The 14,920-nt window shown below is 39.4% G+C and overlaps 2 protein-coding genes across 4 annotated transcripts in view; one reads left to right on the top strand and one right to left on the bottom strand.

The window, feature by feature from the left end:
• The first annotated feature begins 26 nt into the window (after window positions 1-26).
• rrp9 (ribosomal RNA processing 9, U3 small nucleolar RNA binding protein) lies at window positions 27-8,028 on the top strand. Of its 2 annotated transcripts, none has more exons than XM_030420345.1 (15): window positions 27-246; window positions 425-516; window positions 624-736; window positions 824-891; window positions 2,984-3,025; window positions 3,126-3,252; window positions 3,398-3,522; window positions 3,681-3,773; window positions 3,890-3,990; window positions 4,081-4,215; window positions 5,281-5,343; window positions 5,460-5,605; window positions 5,845-5,924; window positions 6,067-6,140; window positions 7,866-8,028. In XM_030420345.1, the coding sequence occupies exons 1-15, from the start codon at window positions 163-165 to the stop codon at window positions 7,966-7,968; spliced, it is 1,446 nt and encodes a 481-aa protein (XP_030276205.1). In that variant the 5' UTR covers window positions 27-162; the 3' UTR covers window positions 7,969-8,028. The 2 variants fall into 2 exon arrangements, with proteins under 2 accessions (XP_030276205.1, XP_030276204.1); XM_030420344.1 differs by having other exon boundaries at window positions 5,460-5,617.
• A 1,591-nt stretch (window positions 8,029-9,619) lies between these two features.
• grm2b (glutamate receptor, metabotropic 2b) overlaps window positions 9,620-14,920 on the bottom strand; it is a 36,278-nt gene continuing 30,977 nt past the window's right edge. For both annotated transcript variants that reach the window (XM_030420343.1, XM_030420342.1), the window contains exons 5-6: window positions 12,608-12,800; window positions 9,620-10,769 (exon numbers count right to left, since the gene is read on the bottom strand). In XM_030420343.1, coding sequence (XP_030276203.1) covers window positions 10,696-10,769; window positions 12,608-12,800 — 267 coding nt within the window. In that variant the 3' untranslated portion in view covers window positions 9,620-10,695. The remainder of the gene's footprint in view (window positions 10,770-12,607; window positions 12,801-14,920) is intronic.

Here is a 14,920-nt window from a genome sequence, read left to right as displayed (position 1 = left end):
GATCAGCCAATCAGCGCGTGTCTCCAAACGTGTCGTCATCATATTAGTTCGGTTGCAGTGCACCCATGTGGGTTCAATGTTGACTTGCTACATAGAAACTTGTGGAGTGAACTCAGTTTATAGTTATCGTTTACTTTGAAACGCGGTCTGTCGCGTTTCACCATGTCTTCGTCTTTCTTTATAAAGAAGAAAGAAAACCCCACATTTGACAAGAAGGGGAAAAATACACAAGCGCCGAAACGAAAGGTAAGAGAGTTGGCGTGTTAGCAAGGAAGCTAAATCACAGTATCGCTAGCTAACCAGCAGGTTGACTCATGCGACTTACCTGAAGTAGCACGCTGTTTTCTATATTTTTAGACGGTGTCACGTACAAATGTAAACTAAGAGTGTCATTACAATCCCTTTATTTTTCCTCCTGCTGTAGGGTGATGGCGACTCGGGAGGAAAAAGTAAAGTGCAAGCGAAGAAACCCTCCAAGTACAACGAAGAGATTTCCAGCGATTCTGAGACAGAGAGGTTAATTTCCTGGGTTATGCATTGCTGATAGTTTTTTGGTCCTGTATTCAAAGCACATAGCTAACCTTGCAGTAATTCATTTATTGTATTTTTTTCTTGTTGTGCAGTCGTGTAGAGCCCAAGAGAAGACAGTCCAACCAGGAGACTGAGTATGATGAGACGCCACAGGAGAAGAAGCTGAGATTAGCCAAACTTTACCTTGACCAGCTAAAGGAAGAAGGTAAGCTTGTATTACCTTTACAGCATGGAGGTATTAACTTTACAATATCAACCTGCATGTGTTTATTGTGTGATCTGATCTCATCAGAGGAAAACAAAGCAGAAGAAGACTCCTTCGAGACTGATCTGATTGCTGGAAGACTTCAAGAAGAAGTGGTAAGAGTTTCTTCTAACAGGGACATTTCTTCATCACAGCAGTTAAAGGACAGTGGTATTGTAATAAACAATAGTAATAGTTAAACAATAAACAATACAATAAAGAAGTAAGAAATGCAGAATAAGAACCCTTGTATACTGCCACTGGGCACACTGACATGACACCTTCACTTTCATCATCATTTTTCTGACCACCACCAGTCCTTACACTTACGATTCTCTTAAGTCACATTGTAGCTTCAGTTTGATCATTGATTCAGTATGCACTGTCCTGTCATACTGAACACCTAACATAATCCAAGTGAGTGAAATTCTGACCAGATAAAAATACTGATATGTTGATTTATTAGAATTTGCAATATGTTTCATGGGGACTTCTGCTCTCTGCTTTATGAAATGTGGCACCCATCACAGGTCCCCATCAGTATCCTCTTTTGCAGCATATTTATGCATCTTATGGCTCCACTCTTGATCGCCGGTTTCACAGGGGCATCCTTTAAATCCCACACTCCTGTAGCATAAAATAATATTGAGCCAACTATTGAATCTTGCAGTTTAAAAAGAAGGTTGAAAAACCAATGGCAGGGTCACAATGTAACCTTTATTCATCACAGACCCTAACTCACTTCAGGCTGACTACGCTAATACAAGTGGGTTTACAAGGATATCCCACATTCAAAAATCAACAGGACACCTCTCTGATATGAGGGTTACCATCAAGGCCTTGTTTGGGATGGTACCACAATTCTTGATGCAGTGTAGTGAGGCAACAAAACATCGTGCTGTGATTCTTCTGATTCTGATTTGAAAAGCTGACATTGTGTCAAGTAGTCTGCTTGGAGAGTAACATCTGTAACTGCATGTTTATTTGTCGAAATGAAAAAAAACATTTAGTATGTAGTACGGGCTGGGCGATATGGCCTAAAAATTGTATCTCAGATTTTTTCACACCAAACTCGATTTACGATTTTAATCGATTTTTTTTCTCTTCTCAAGAACAAACTTCAAATTACAAAGAAATTATTAAAAGCATTGCTTTTATTTTAATGCTATGATTTACAACAAATTTGCCCTGCCATTGTAAACAGTGCAGCTTCAAACTCACATAAAAAAGTGCATCCTTTTGAAAAGACTGTGTCCCTTTTTGATAAAATGCTTTTGTAAACATAAATTTAACATGTCAGATTGCTTGCTATTATAAAAAAACAGATCAGTTTTCATATTGGTAATGATAAAGTGTTAATAAACTTTCATTAAATCCTTTATTTTGCAAAAAATTTTTGGCCAGGAAGACGAGCCTGTCTGCTTCCTCTGGTTTGAGACATCATGCCCCGTTGTGGCTTCGTAACACAAGCCTGGGGTCGAACATTTTCTGCATGTGGATGAACCTCCCGTTTCCACTGTAAATATGAGCAGCATATCTTTAGCGATATTCAACCTGACTGCATCTGTAACAGCTGTCCACCGGGACCCTTTCTTCTCATATGGGACACAATGATTAAATGATTCCGCTAATGTTGGCTGCTTTATAGCGGATACGTGTGGGCTGCCGCGGTCTGTACATCTTGTAGTGAACAACAAGTGTCCCACTGCGATCCACGCGTCTGTTTGAGATGCTGAAATAAATGGTTCGGTCCGCTGCCTTTAGTTGCAACAGCCTTTGAACAAACTTTGCAGCGGACGGTGGTTTGTTCGAGGTCTGACACCACAAAACCAAGCTACTAACGAGACAGTGCCTTTATATGAACGAACTCCTTGCTCGCTGCATGTTGTGTTTGTTTCTCTGTGGAAAGTCAATGCGGGGAGGAGGGCGGAGCCTACTATGAACTACGGGAGCCCATGAGGAGCTGCGGCGGAGCAAGTTAAATAAAAAAAATCGATTTTCATTTTTAAAAATCGTCCTAAACCAAAAACTCGAATTAATCGATTTTGCCGATTTATCGCCCAGCCCTAGTATGTAGTATGTTTTTCAGTCCTTAAGAAGTCAATCCCATGTCCTTGATCTTGGACCCTGTCATTGTTTTTGGAGCTAATATGTTTGATCAATTGTCATACACTGATGTTCTTGATCTTGTGTGTGATTTCCTCTCAGCTTGAACAGAAAGGAAAGCTTCAGCGACTTATTGCCAAGGATGTGAGTACAAGAATGTTTATGCTTCATTTCCAATATTTAAGGAGAAAGAGTGGTTTATGAACAAACTGACTTTTAATTAAAATCTCATTCTGTCTTTCAGCTCATGCCACCAGATGCCTCAGAGATCAGAGTGTTGAGAGGACACAAGCTTCCAGTTACCTGTCTGGTTGTCACCTCTGATGACAAGTACATCTTTTCTGCTGCCAAAGACTGCTCCATCATTAAATGTGCGTATATATTAACATCCTGAAAATTCTTACAATTCAATACAAAAGGGATGTACGCTTAAAAACTGTGGGTAAAAATGGAATTTGGATAGTGGCTAATGGTGTGATATGGAAGTGTCAGTTCATTGTTTTCTCTTGTCTGCAGGGGATGTTGAAAGTGGGAAGAAACTGCACACAATACATGGTGGAAGGAAAGGCACAGAGGATCGGCATGTTGGACATACTGCCCATATCCTGTGTATGTCCGTATCATCAGATGGAAAATACTTGGTGAGCAGTTCTCTCTCAGCATAACATGAAATAGGCTGAAATGTATGTTTTTATTTATACAAAAAATGTTTGAGAATCATGTTCTGTTTTTAAATTTAAGGCATTGCTAAAGTGCTACATACTCGTGTAAAGGAAGTGTCTTTTCACAATCTTTTTAGGCCACTGGAGACATGAACAAACTGATCATGATCTGGGAGGCAGAAACGTGTAAACATCTGTATAAATTCACAGGACACAAAGGCCCCGTGTCGGTATGTTCTACCACTCACTCTCTCAGCTGCATGGAATAACTTATTTTTATCTTAACAGAATTGTCAGGAAATCAGAGGTCCTTCTGTGAATCATATCAGTGTATTTCCCTCCTCAGGGCCTTTCATTCAGAAAGGGGACTCATGATCTGTACAGCGCCTCACATGATCGCTCAATAAAGGTGTGGAACGTAGACGAGAACGCATACGTGGAAACTCTGTGAGTGACAAATCAGAAAAAAAAGAATCTTGCCAAACACTTACATTTAGCATCAGCATTTGACTTTTTTATCACTGTGACGCGCCGTAGCTTTGGGCATCAGGACGCCATCACAGGATTGGACAGCCTGAGCCGCGAGCGCTGTGTGACTGCAGGAGGAAGGGACCGCTCAGTGAGGGTGTGGAAGATAGCTGAGGAATCTCAGCTGGTATTCCACGGCCATGAGTGAGTCTCTCTCTGTCTTTCCTCTGGTGTTTTATTGTCATGCCGTTCACACTGCTGTCTTTAGATGTGTTGATCTGCTGTCAGAGCCACATGATTCATGATCTAATTCATAGACAAATCTGAAAATAGTCACGTAAAGGAGTATTACTTTTCAAAGATGAGGACTACATTTTTCACTTTGGCTTTGAAGGGTTTAAAACGGATTCATAATGTAAAAACATTTAATGCTATCTGTCTATACGTTTGCCATAGAGGCTTTTGTCACTTTTAGAAACAAAGTGAAATCATCCGTGGAAGAATATTAAGCCTTAACAGAGAGTACAAAAGAGTATTTCACCCTGTAAACATAGAAATAAGGCACAACAGCACTCATCACAGCACACTGTTTTGTTGTGATGACGTTTGATGTGTGAGACTTGTCGCTCTTGGGTATAGTTGGTTTATCATAGACACCAGTGAAGCAACACGGTGCATAAAATAAGCACCGCAGAAACATCAGATGGGTCAGACCACTGTGATCAACTTTATTTCTTTAAAACATTAGTGTTAAGGCTGAAATGATGAGACGAAAACAAGTAGGCAGATTTCAAATATCTCTGCAATGCAAATTGCCAGTTGTCTGCACAGCAGTGACTGAAGTGTTAGTGCATCGTTGCAGTGATTTGGTCGGTAAAAAAGGTTTCCAGAATAAGAAACAATTTGAAAATACTCCGGGAAAAATGTTTGAGTTTCCATAATTGGGTGTTTCATCCGCACAATCACTCACGTTAACATAAAGTCTTCAAAATAAAACTTTCCTGTCATCATTTTTGATTGGCTCTTGGAGTTGAAATTGGTGAACATTAAATTATCATCATTTTAACTTGATTGAAGTTGATATGAGCAGCTGGTATAAACATTTTAGATGTAATGATAAATGCATAAGGTGCAGTGAAAGTGCTTAAATTTGAATCTCAAAAAGCTGTATGAAATCTGCTAATATTCATCGTATGTCACATAGTTCTTGTGAGCATGCAGAAAGACTGATGTAATCGATTTCTTCATCATTATACTGTCTTCCTACAGGGGTTCGATTGACTGTATCCAGCTCATTAACGAGGAGCATATGATAACGGGAGCCGATGACGGGTGAGGCAGCTGCAGCTTTCTTTTCCTGTCTCATTTACAGTTTTTGTAGCTGGCGTTAACGGATCCAGTCATGTTTTCTCTTTCGTGCCCTCTCTCAATTTTCCCAACGACCTTAGCTCCGTGTCTCTTTGGAGTGTCAACAAGAAGAAGCCTCTCAGCACAGTGAAGCAGGCTCACGGTTGCCATGGCGACGCAGGGCTGGAGCAGCCTCATTGGGTGGCTTCGGTCGCGGCGCTTCAGAACTCGGATACAGTCGCCTCAGGTGCCTCTGGCTGTGAGAGTCCTTCTTACCAGCTTCTTCCTAACACACATACTCACTTGGACTTTATTATTATGTACAAGACACTTTTGAATTAAACATTTTCTCAGTCGTCTTGTAAGAATTAGAATTGAATAAATATAATTAATGAATCTAGTCCTGATTAACTGTCTTACACACTCATGAGGAGAGCAGTTGTTGCAGTTATGTGTATTATTTATTTAAAATGTCTTTCTTTACAGGTTCACACAACTCCCAGGTGCAGCTGTGGAAGTGTGGACAGAATTACCGCGCACTGGAGCCTCTATTCAATGTAACAGTGGTAGGTTCTTACTACTTACTCTGTTTTCCAGTTGGTTACATTTTTGAACAAGTTTTTAAGCTCATTAGACAAATTATTTACAGCTACCGCAACAGCAGTTTGGAAATATCTTATTTTGTGTCTTGGTCCACTTTCTCTTCAGCCCGGGTTTGTCAACAGTATGAAGTTTTCAAGCTCTGGTCAATTCTTGGTGGCAGGAGTTGGACAGGAGCACAGGTAACTGAACTAATGATCATGTTTCCATAGAAACTGTATATTGAGTTCCTTTTGACTACTAAATGTCAGCGTAGGTTCATGTTCAGTAAATGAAATGTCCACTAGATGGCAGTGGTGATCCATCTCTTAGCCTCTGTCGCAATACCTTTAACATTTCTCTCAGTGCAGCCTCACTTTTTTTTTTTTTCTTTTAGAAGAGAAAAGTTAATGGAAAAACACTCATGAGTAGTTATAATGAGAATATATTCCTGGGTAGTGTCACTCACTCGCTTTCCTCACTTTCTTTAAAGTGAATACCAGAAATGCATTATGATGGATGTTAAGTATTAATGGTGTACAATAGGTAATTAAAAACCTGCCACATATTTGGAAATTGATTTGAATTGCAGAGGTTGTTGTTGCCTTTAGCAGTACAACGCAAATAAAAAGATTGGTGATCTCCAGCTCCTACGTGGTAAACATGCCAATCAGTAAACTTGAAACTGAAAGAAATTAGCAATAAAGTGAACTCAGTTTGTGACTATTTGGAAGTTTATATATTGTTGAATTATTAGTTTTTTCAGTGAATTCTATGTAAACAAACATTCTCTAACGAAGAGACAGAACCATTTGGCTGCAGATTAGATGAAGAACAGATGTTCTCTTGCTGGTCATGCTGTCAAGTTGTGGTGCAGAATTAATTTGTCTTAACCACACAGGTAGAAATACTGTATGTACTTGTATTTCATGCTACATATGTAATCAACTCACCTGACAGCTCATTTGTGCCTCCTTTACACACAAAAATAAATTCTATTGTTTCAAACGATGTAAAAGTCACTGCCCACATGGATGTTGAGCAGCACAACCACCAGAGGCCTCCACTCAGGGTTAAGTTGCGCACAGACCTCCACTTTTCCTTCGCCACTGGCCACCTCACTCACATTTATTTCCCGTCCAATCTCCTCTCAGCTGCTCTGTGGTAACTGGTTATCTTTGTGGGCAAAGTAGCATCATGAGATGTTGAAAACTTCTTACCAACTCACAACGTCTCCTCAAAAAGTTCCATCCTGTTTTATAACTTGTTTGTTTTGTCCTGTGGTCATGTCTCACCTGAACTGTTGGCTACAGTGCCACACTGCCCCCCCATGACTACTGAGCGTACTGCTCCACTGGTCCTTACCTGTAAGCTTTCAGACAGCATGCAGAAATACAGATGAAATGGGACAGAAGGCTCTGTCCATAAACATATGTGTAGCCAACATTGAGCATAAATATTAGTCGCTTTCGTGGTTTTTCTGCCTAAACATAATAAAAGTGCTTTGATGAGTCAGAGATGACTGTCTAATATAACCAAAGGGCTACGGTGACTCCAGTCATTTTATGTAACGTCTCTAAAAATGACTTCCAACAACCAGTTGTATCATCCAAGTTTATTAATCCCGCACACATTTAAAATATTTTCTAGTATTTGCTTTAATTTCAATGTCTGATTGAAATTAATTCACTTTGTTCATGACTGAGAAACAGAAGGGTTTGAGGCTCTGTTAGAATATGTTCACCAACAAGGTTTAATTGGATGTGGACAACCTCAGAACTGGCGTCTAATCTAAAATTGGCGAATCGAGTGGATCATGAGAAAAGTTTTTATCCATCTTCTCTTTAATGTTAGATTTAGTTTAAAGCTCTATCGGGTTACAGGTGTCTGTTTACCCTCTGATCCAGAGCGTGTCTGTTTTTCCACAGGTTGGGCCGATGGTGGAGAATAAAAGAGGCAAAGAACGGGATCTATATCATTCCTCTTAAAAGGAAACCTCCTAACCCAGAGGAAGCCAAGTTGTCTGAATAATTTGGACTGTTAAGTTTCTTTTTTATTTTGTAAATTAAAGGTTTAAATGCTGCCTATGAATCGTGTTTTTTTTTTTTTTTTTATTTTTATCTTCCTTTAGTAAAGAAAATGGTATATACCTCAACTGAAAACCACTGAAGTGATTATTTATAGATGTGATTACTGAGTCTCTCCTGTGAATTCTTATTTTTGAAGAAGCGTTAACAGCTTTAGTGAAGGAGTCAGCAGTGTGGGAAAAATGGGCTGTGTCTGGATTCAGCCACAAGAAGTGAGAAGAGGCTGTATTGTAGGAGTCGGTACATCCTGTCCGAGCTGACCAAGAGACATCTCTTATCACCTTACCAGAGAGATGAGATGAGATTTTAGCCTCTTTTTCTGGAGAATTCTGCTGAAACTTCCTGTTAAAGTGTCTGTTAGGAACAGCTCATACCACTTAAAAAAAAAATAATTAAAAAAAAATCATCAGGGGCTGCTAAGCGATACGTTTGGGCTCAAATCGTCATGGTAACTGCCTCCGTGTCAGTAATTGTCAGCCTGTCAGCGTCAAACATAGAATTGCAATTAACTCTACAGGAGAATCATTTATCTCTGGTAAAGGACTCACAGAATGTTTTACTCCTGCATATTTAACGTTTTCAGAGGAATTTAAAAAGCAATCAAATTGTGCAGTGCACAAATATCAGGTAGCTTACATTGGTTGACTGAAGCTATCAATACATTTACAGCCGCGTTAGTGTGCTGAAAGCATTTTAATTACATTCAAGAGAGTGATTCATTGGCATAACCATGGAGAATTAATTTGATCTGTTAACAATGTTTTAACAGAAGGAACAATTAGTGTTGTCGTAGGTGTCCTCATTGGCTTTGGTGAAGGTTTGTATTTTGTTTTTGTCCTTTTCACTGGTGAACAATTGTGTCCTGGTACTTATACATCTACTCATGAGTTAATTGGCTTAGTCAGGATGGAATACTGTTTGACTTTTCCCCCTCACTGTGGCAGTTTATCATATTGACAATGACATTTAATTTTGTAATTAAAGGAAAATTCTGTCATTATCTACTCGCCCTCAAAAGTCAGGTGAAGTTTTATTGTTCACAAAACATTCCCGTAGCTTCAAAACAGCAAACATTGGTGCAGCATTCTCACCTGAAGTAAATGTGTACTTGTTTTGAAATGAATATATAAATCTAGTCAACATAATCATTGTCTGTTAAAGCCCTGCGATCCCAAATTGATTTGAAAAGATAATATTTACCCCCATGATGCACTTTAAGCTTAGCTGCTACAGTGGAGATTTCAGTTGAAAGGGGATGTAAATAACATCTTTACAACTCAATTTGGGATCTCTGGGATTTCCAAGACCTAGATTACGCCAGATGAACTTTATGGAGCCATTCTTTATATTTTAAAACAAGTCCCCATCTACGTCAGGCGTTTGGGAGGATGCTGCAAAGCTGTTTTTCTGTGAAGCTCCAGAAATGTTTTGTGGACCACAAAACTTCACCCAGACTTTTACATCTGCTCAAGGAGGACTAGATAATGACAGAACTTTCATTATTGGGTGAACTCGTCCTTTAAAAGTCACCTCTGGATGGGCTGCAAGTTTATATCTTTTACATTTATAAAAACAGACCAGGCAGACAGCGGGCGGGTTGTTTATAGATTTATAGGGTTTTTTTTTCCAATTTAATATCAGGAAACTCCAATCAGTATAAAAGATGAAAAAGTCTGACTTGGATGAACACATTTATAGGCACTGTACATGTGTAATTGCACATACTGGACTAGTACTTACAGCAATAATTATAGCTCGGAGGACTGAGCACCAAGTACAAGAGTTGGTATTAGAATTAAAAAAAAAAAAAAAAAAAACATGCTGCGACTTCTACCTTTTTTGTAATTACGGTAAAACTAGAGGAAGCAATCCAATAAGTTAACTCAACTAAAAGTACTCCCAGACATTTTAAAGTTAATTTGGTTTTAAAGGAGGAAAATCGAGCCATTTGTGCAAAAAAAGGTCGTTATTGTCTCTGAATAGCTGCATTTAGTTGGTGTCAAGAATTGCAAATGTGAATCCAAACACAGCGGCGTTTAATCTTTTTATATTAAAAAAACAAAAACATTTTATTTACATAAATTACAAGAAAGCACACACTGTTATACCAGTCTACATTAACACATGTCCTTTATATGGTCTAGTCGCCTACTTTTTTCATCACGTTCACTATGATTAGTCACACATTTTGTTCAACAGCAGGGCTAAATTTATTTCATAGCATTATTTATTTATTTTTTTCATTCGTCAATGTCTACAACATTTGGATATATTCACAGCACTGTAAGGACGAGATAAGAACAGCCTTTTGTTTTGTATAACACTACTGCTTCACAAGCACCCATTTTGACAACAAGACTCTTTAGGACAAGGCACGGTGCATTTAATCACATCTATCTGTAAACCGAGGAGATCACAGCATATTAAATCTATACAAAAAGGCTTTACAATTGATACATACTGCTCACTGTAAGAACGTCGTTTAGCTTTCACAGTTAAGAGTTACCCTTTCCACAGTCAGTCAGTCAGTCAGTCAGTCAGTCTACCCAGACTGAGTTATCTCTCTGCAGCATGTTGGATGGCGTAGGGGGAGTTCCGTCATACACAGCCTTGTTTAATGGAGGGATGACTGATGGCGGGATGGTCTCTTGTGCTTAGAGAGGAACTTTTTTCACAAAGAGGATGTTGTAGAGTCCACCACCTCGCGGCCGTTACAGACTGCTGGCACGTAGTTGGAGGCTGATCCTGGGAGAGAGAGAGACAGCGACGTTAGCCAGGCGAGAGTTTTTCACCGCGAGGACACAAAACTGTGAACAAGAGATAAAAGCTGTGAGCAGAATTCTGGTGATGTCATCGGCTCTGCACCTCTATGTAGTTTTAGTTTTCTTATACATTTCCAAAAACGTCATTTTACATGTTTACGAGTAGCTATCGAACTCTTAAGCATTGTACTTAACAAAGGCATATTTGGCTTCCTACTTTTGTTTTAGGTCTACGCTCTATTTTAGCTCCTGTCTCTTTAAGGCTCCCCCCTAGATTGGTCAGCTCACACATGCCTGACCCAGCACCGCTAACATCGACGGAGCAGCTTTGCTAAATCAGTTCCTACTGGCCAAACTTGCAGCCAGACATAAATCATGCAAATGTAGACTTTGGGACATAGTGTGATGTCACAAAGTCACAAACTTTAAAAGCAGGACAACTGACGAGGCGTTTCAGGAGCAGTGTTTTCTGTGGGAGAGAGAAGCTTCTGTTGGTGCGGACATTGACCTATTTTTATCTGTCAGTATATTTTTCTTATACAACAATCTATATAATACAACGAAGGAGAGGAAAAAAACCAAGAAAAGAAGTAAAACGGATCTCCTTCGGGTACAATTATGAGGTACTTGTATGTTAGTTTGGTGCTGTGTGACACATACAAAGCAAAAGTATTTTACTTGTATGTAAAATCTAATGCATTGCTGGGGTTAAATCAGTCAAAAGTACATAATGCAGTTACAACAAGCTCCAACAGTAAAATGCTAGTTACACCTTAGTGCATCAGGTACAATAATCAAGCCTAAAAATTACAGCCACAGTTTGTCTACGTAATGTACTTTTACTTGCATATAATTGACAACTTTTAGCTTAAGACCCAGTGTGTAGGATTTAGTGGCACCTCGCTGTTAGGATGCGGATTCCAAACAACTGAATACCCCTCGGAAGAACCTACAGTGGCTGCTAAATACAGAAAAAAGCAAAAGGCCCTCTCTAGACCCAGTGTTTGGTTTGTCTGTTCTAGGCTACTGTACAAACATGGCAGACTTCATTGAAAGAAGCCCGCTCCCTCTGTAGATATCAAAGGCTCACCAAAACATGACCATTGTCAGTTTCAGACTGTATTTAACCTCGCCTCTAAATCCCCTAAATCCTACACACTGGACCTTTAAGTAAAAGCTCTGAACACCTCCTCTAATTCATGACAACAAGCATTCATTTAAGATTACTAACGAGTCTTCAGTCTGAGTTAGCAATAACAGTTCAACTAGTACTAAGCCTTTAAGTGCACAGTTGTAGTTTGGACTGTTTGAGCTCTTCCAGCTGTAACAGATTAAACTGAATACCCAATATGTCAGTGTTTATTTATGAAGTCTGTGCTATGAATTAGTCCGTCAGTTTATTACTAAGCTTTAGATAAGGCTGGCTCTCATCCAACATGAGAAGAAACATAATGATTGGATTTTAATTGCTTCTCCACACTGATGCAAAACCAGACAAAAAAAAAAAAAGCAGAGAAAACTTTTTTAATTTTGTTGACTTTCATTCTCTCTCTTTGTAGTCCTGTTTCATTAAATGATGTGTAGAAACCTCTGACACAAATGCAACACATGGTTTGAAAAAATATTGCGGGTGTTTCATGCAAGTTAGGTTCCAATTCCCTTGTTGATTACACTGTCATTACATCCTATTTTGGAAACCTAAACTGATGCAAGGTGTTGGGTTGCAGCTGAAATTGCGAACAGAAGTCTTCGTGCTGGTGTTGAGAATTTTAGTATGCGCCACACTGGAGGACGAGTACCTGATACAGTGGATACTTGTACCTTTAGAGTAGCTGGAGCTGGGAGCGGAGGCAGAGGCAGACACCGTGGCACTGAAGCGGTTGGTTGTGACTCTGAGTGAGGCCACATTTTTCTGGGGCTGGAACAGAATGATGTGAACCTTGGGGGCGAAGAGGCAGCCGAGCACCACCGAACCGCTCAGACTGACGGAGATGCACATGGTGGTGGTCTGCACCTGTGAGGAGAGACAGACGGACACACAGTGGGTGGATGAATATATGTGAGCTTCTGTTTTCTACTTTGTCTTAAAAAGGACTAAAAAAGGCGACCCGGCCCCACGTGCACACACACACACACACACACACTGACACACCTGTTACTTCACTACAGGCTTTGATCCAATCGGGTCACTCAGTTTCATTTGTTTCCTGCTCTAATAACTCCCCAAATCTTTACTCCAATCAGTAGAATTCCCTCTCAACGATGTTGTGGTTTGTTCATTCCAAAATAAATGACTCAATAAATAGTCTTTAAATGCATGTAAGTTTTAATACATTTATAAAATGTGTATGGATTTTTTTTCACTATTTCTTTAAATTTATTTTAAAGATACATATTCATTTCAAATTTACTTCTGTGTTTATTACCTCTGTAAAGGAAGCCATGTTTTTTCACCTGTGTCTGATTGTTTGTTGGTTGGTTTGTCAGCAGGATTACACAAAAGCTACAGAATGGATTTCCATGAAACTTGGATGGAGGATGGGTCTTGGGCCCAGAATAGACCCCATTTACTCTTGGTGCAGATCCAGCTACAGGAACGGATCCAAGAATTTCTTCTCTCTCTCCAAAACATTGCGAGACAGGGCATTTTTTATACATTTTCGTTTGAATAATGCGTGGATCTTGATGAAAAAAATCTATCTATACGCTAGTACAGCATCATGTGTATCCAAATAATAGTCCGTATCTAATTCTAAAAATGTTTTTATTTGATACCGGATTAGGCTTGATTGAATTGAAAGGGACATTTGGGGCCTTGGCTGAGGTATGTATGCGCTCTACTGAGTCCCATTCAAGTTTATCTTTTACGTTCCTGTAGTTACAGAGTGTGCTTTTACAAAAATCACTCCCAAACCAATCACAATCTCCATGTCAAACGTATACTGAACACCTTTCGTGCCCTTGATCGTAGCATTGTCTTTCTGGGGCACAAAACACCTTTTTTCATTTTCTCACCTCGCCCGGCTTAACATAGAGGTCACAAATTATCTTCATGTCCAAGGCCAAGGTCTGACAGTCCTCCTATATTTCCATCAAGCCAAATCAATATCAAACTCAATAGCCCTGAATCACACTAAATTCTAAGCCAGCCATAACTACTTAACCGGATCTACAAACTACATCAAATTGTACTCACTCAAAGATACCAGCTACCTAAATACGCACTACTTTTTCATCAGGATTGGTGAATTATTCCCAGAGAATATAGGAAATCTGGAAATCGGTGCCCTGTTGTGAAAGAAAGTGAGAAAGAATTCCTGAATCTGTCCCTTTAATCTGGATCTACGGTAAAATACCATCTTCTCCATTCAAATTTCGAGGAAATTTGTTGTAATCTTGTTTAAAAAACAACAAAAAAAGGAGGTATGGCTGAAAGCATAACCTTCTTGGTAGAGGTAAAAACATGCAGGCGTCAAACGTTGTGTCAAATGTTTTGTTTTTAGTTACATGATGATGTCATGTGTTTTAACTATATTTTGTTGCTTTTACATTTGCTAAATGTGCTAAAACTATCCTAAGTATGCCCAGATGTTCTGTATCCTGCGGTCATATCACAAACAAAAACAGAAATCTCTCATGTTGTTTTTTTGTATTTCATGCACTTAATATTCTTGGATTATCAGCCGCATTTCCATTTTTCAATTATGTACGTGTGCGTGAAGCTCTCAATTAGGAATGTTAGCAATTCTAATCGTGTATCTGCATGTGCATGACTATGAGGGCAAGAAGAAGAATGTGGAATAAGCGCAGCTGGCTGTCCTGGAAAGTCAGGCCCTTGTTAGTCATATTTCAGCCACTAATGTGAGCTGACTGCTGGGGTCATCTTCCCCAGCATCGTCTCTTCCCACCCCACTGGTTACCCCTGCAGTCCAGGAACTTCTATTTGCAGAACCACAGCATGAAGTGAAATCCCTCCTAAACAAAACCGCACAACAACAACACTGCGGAAACATGAGAAGTCATCTCACATTATTAAGCTTTCCAGTACAGAAATAACAAAGAACACAGTCAAGACTGCGGTTAAAACTACTTCACTGCAGCTTCCTATCTTTTTCAGCCATAAAGATGTCTTTC

The sequence above is a fragment of the Sparus aurata genome, chromosome 6 (assembly GCF_900880675.1).
Source record: "Sparus aurata chromosome 6, fSpaAur1.1, whole genome shotgun sequence".
Taxonomy (NCBI): Eukaryota; Metazoa; Chordata; class Actinopteri; order Spariformes; family Sparidae; genus Sparus; species Sparus aurata.
The sequence above is the reverse complement of the archived record's forward strand: the minus strand, read 5'-3'. Positions and strand labels throughout refer to the sequence as shown.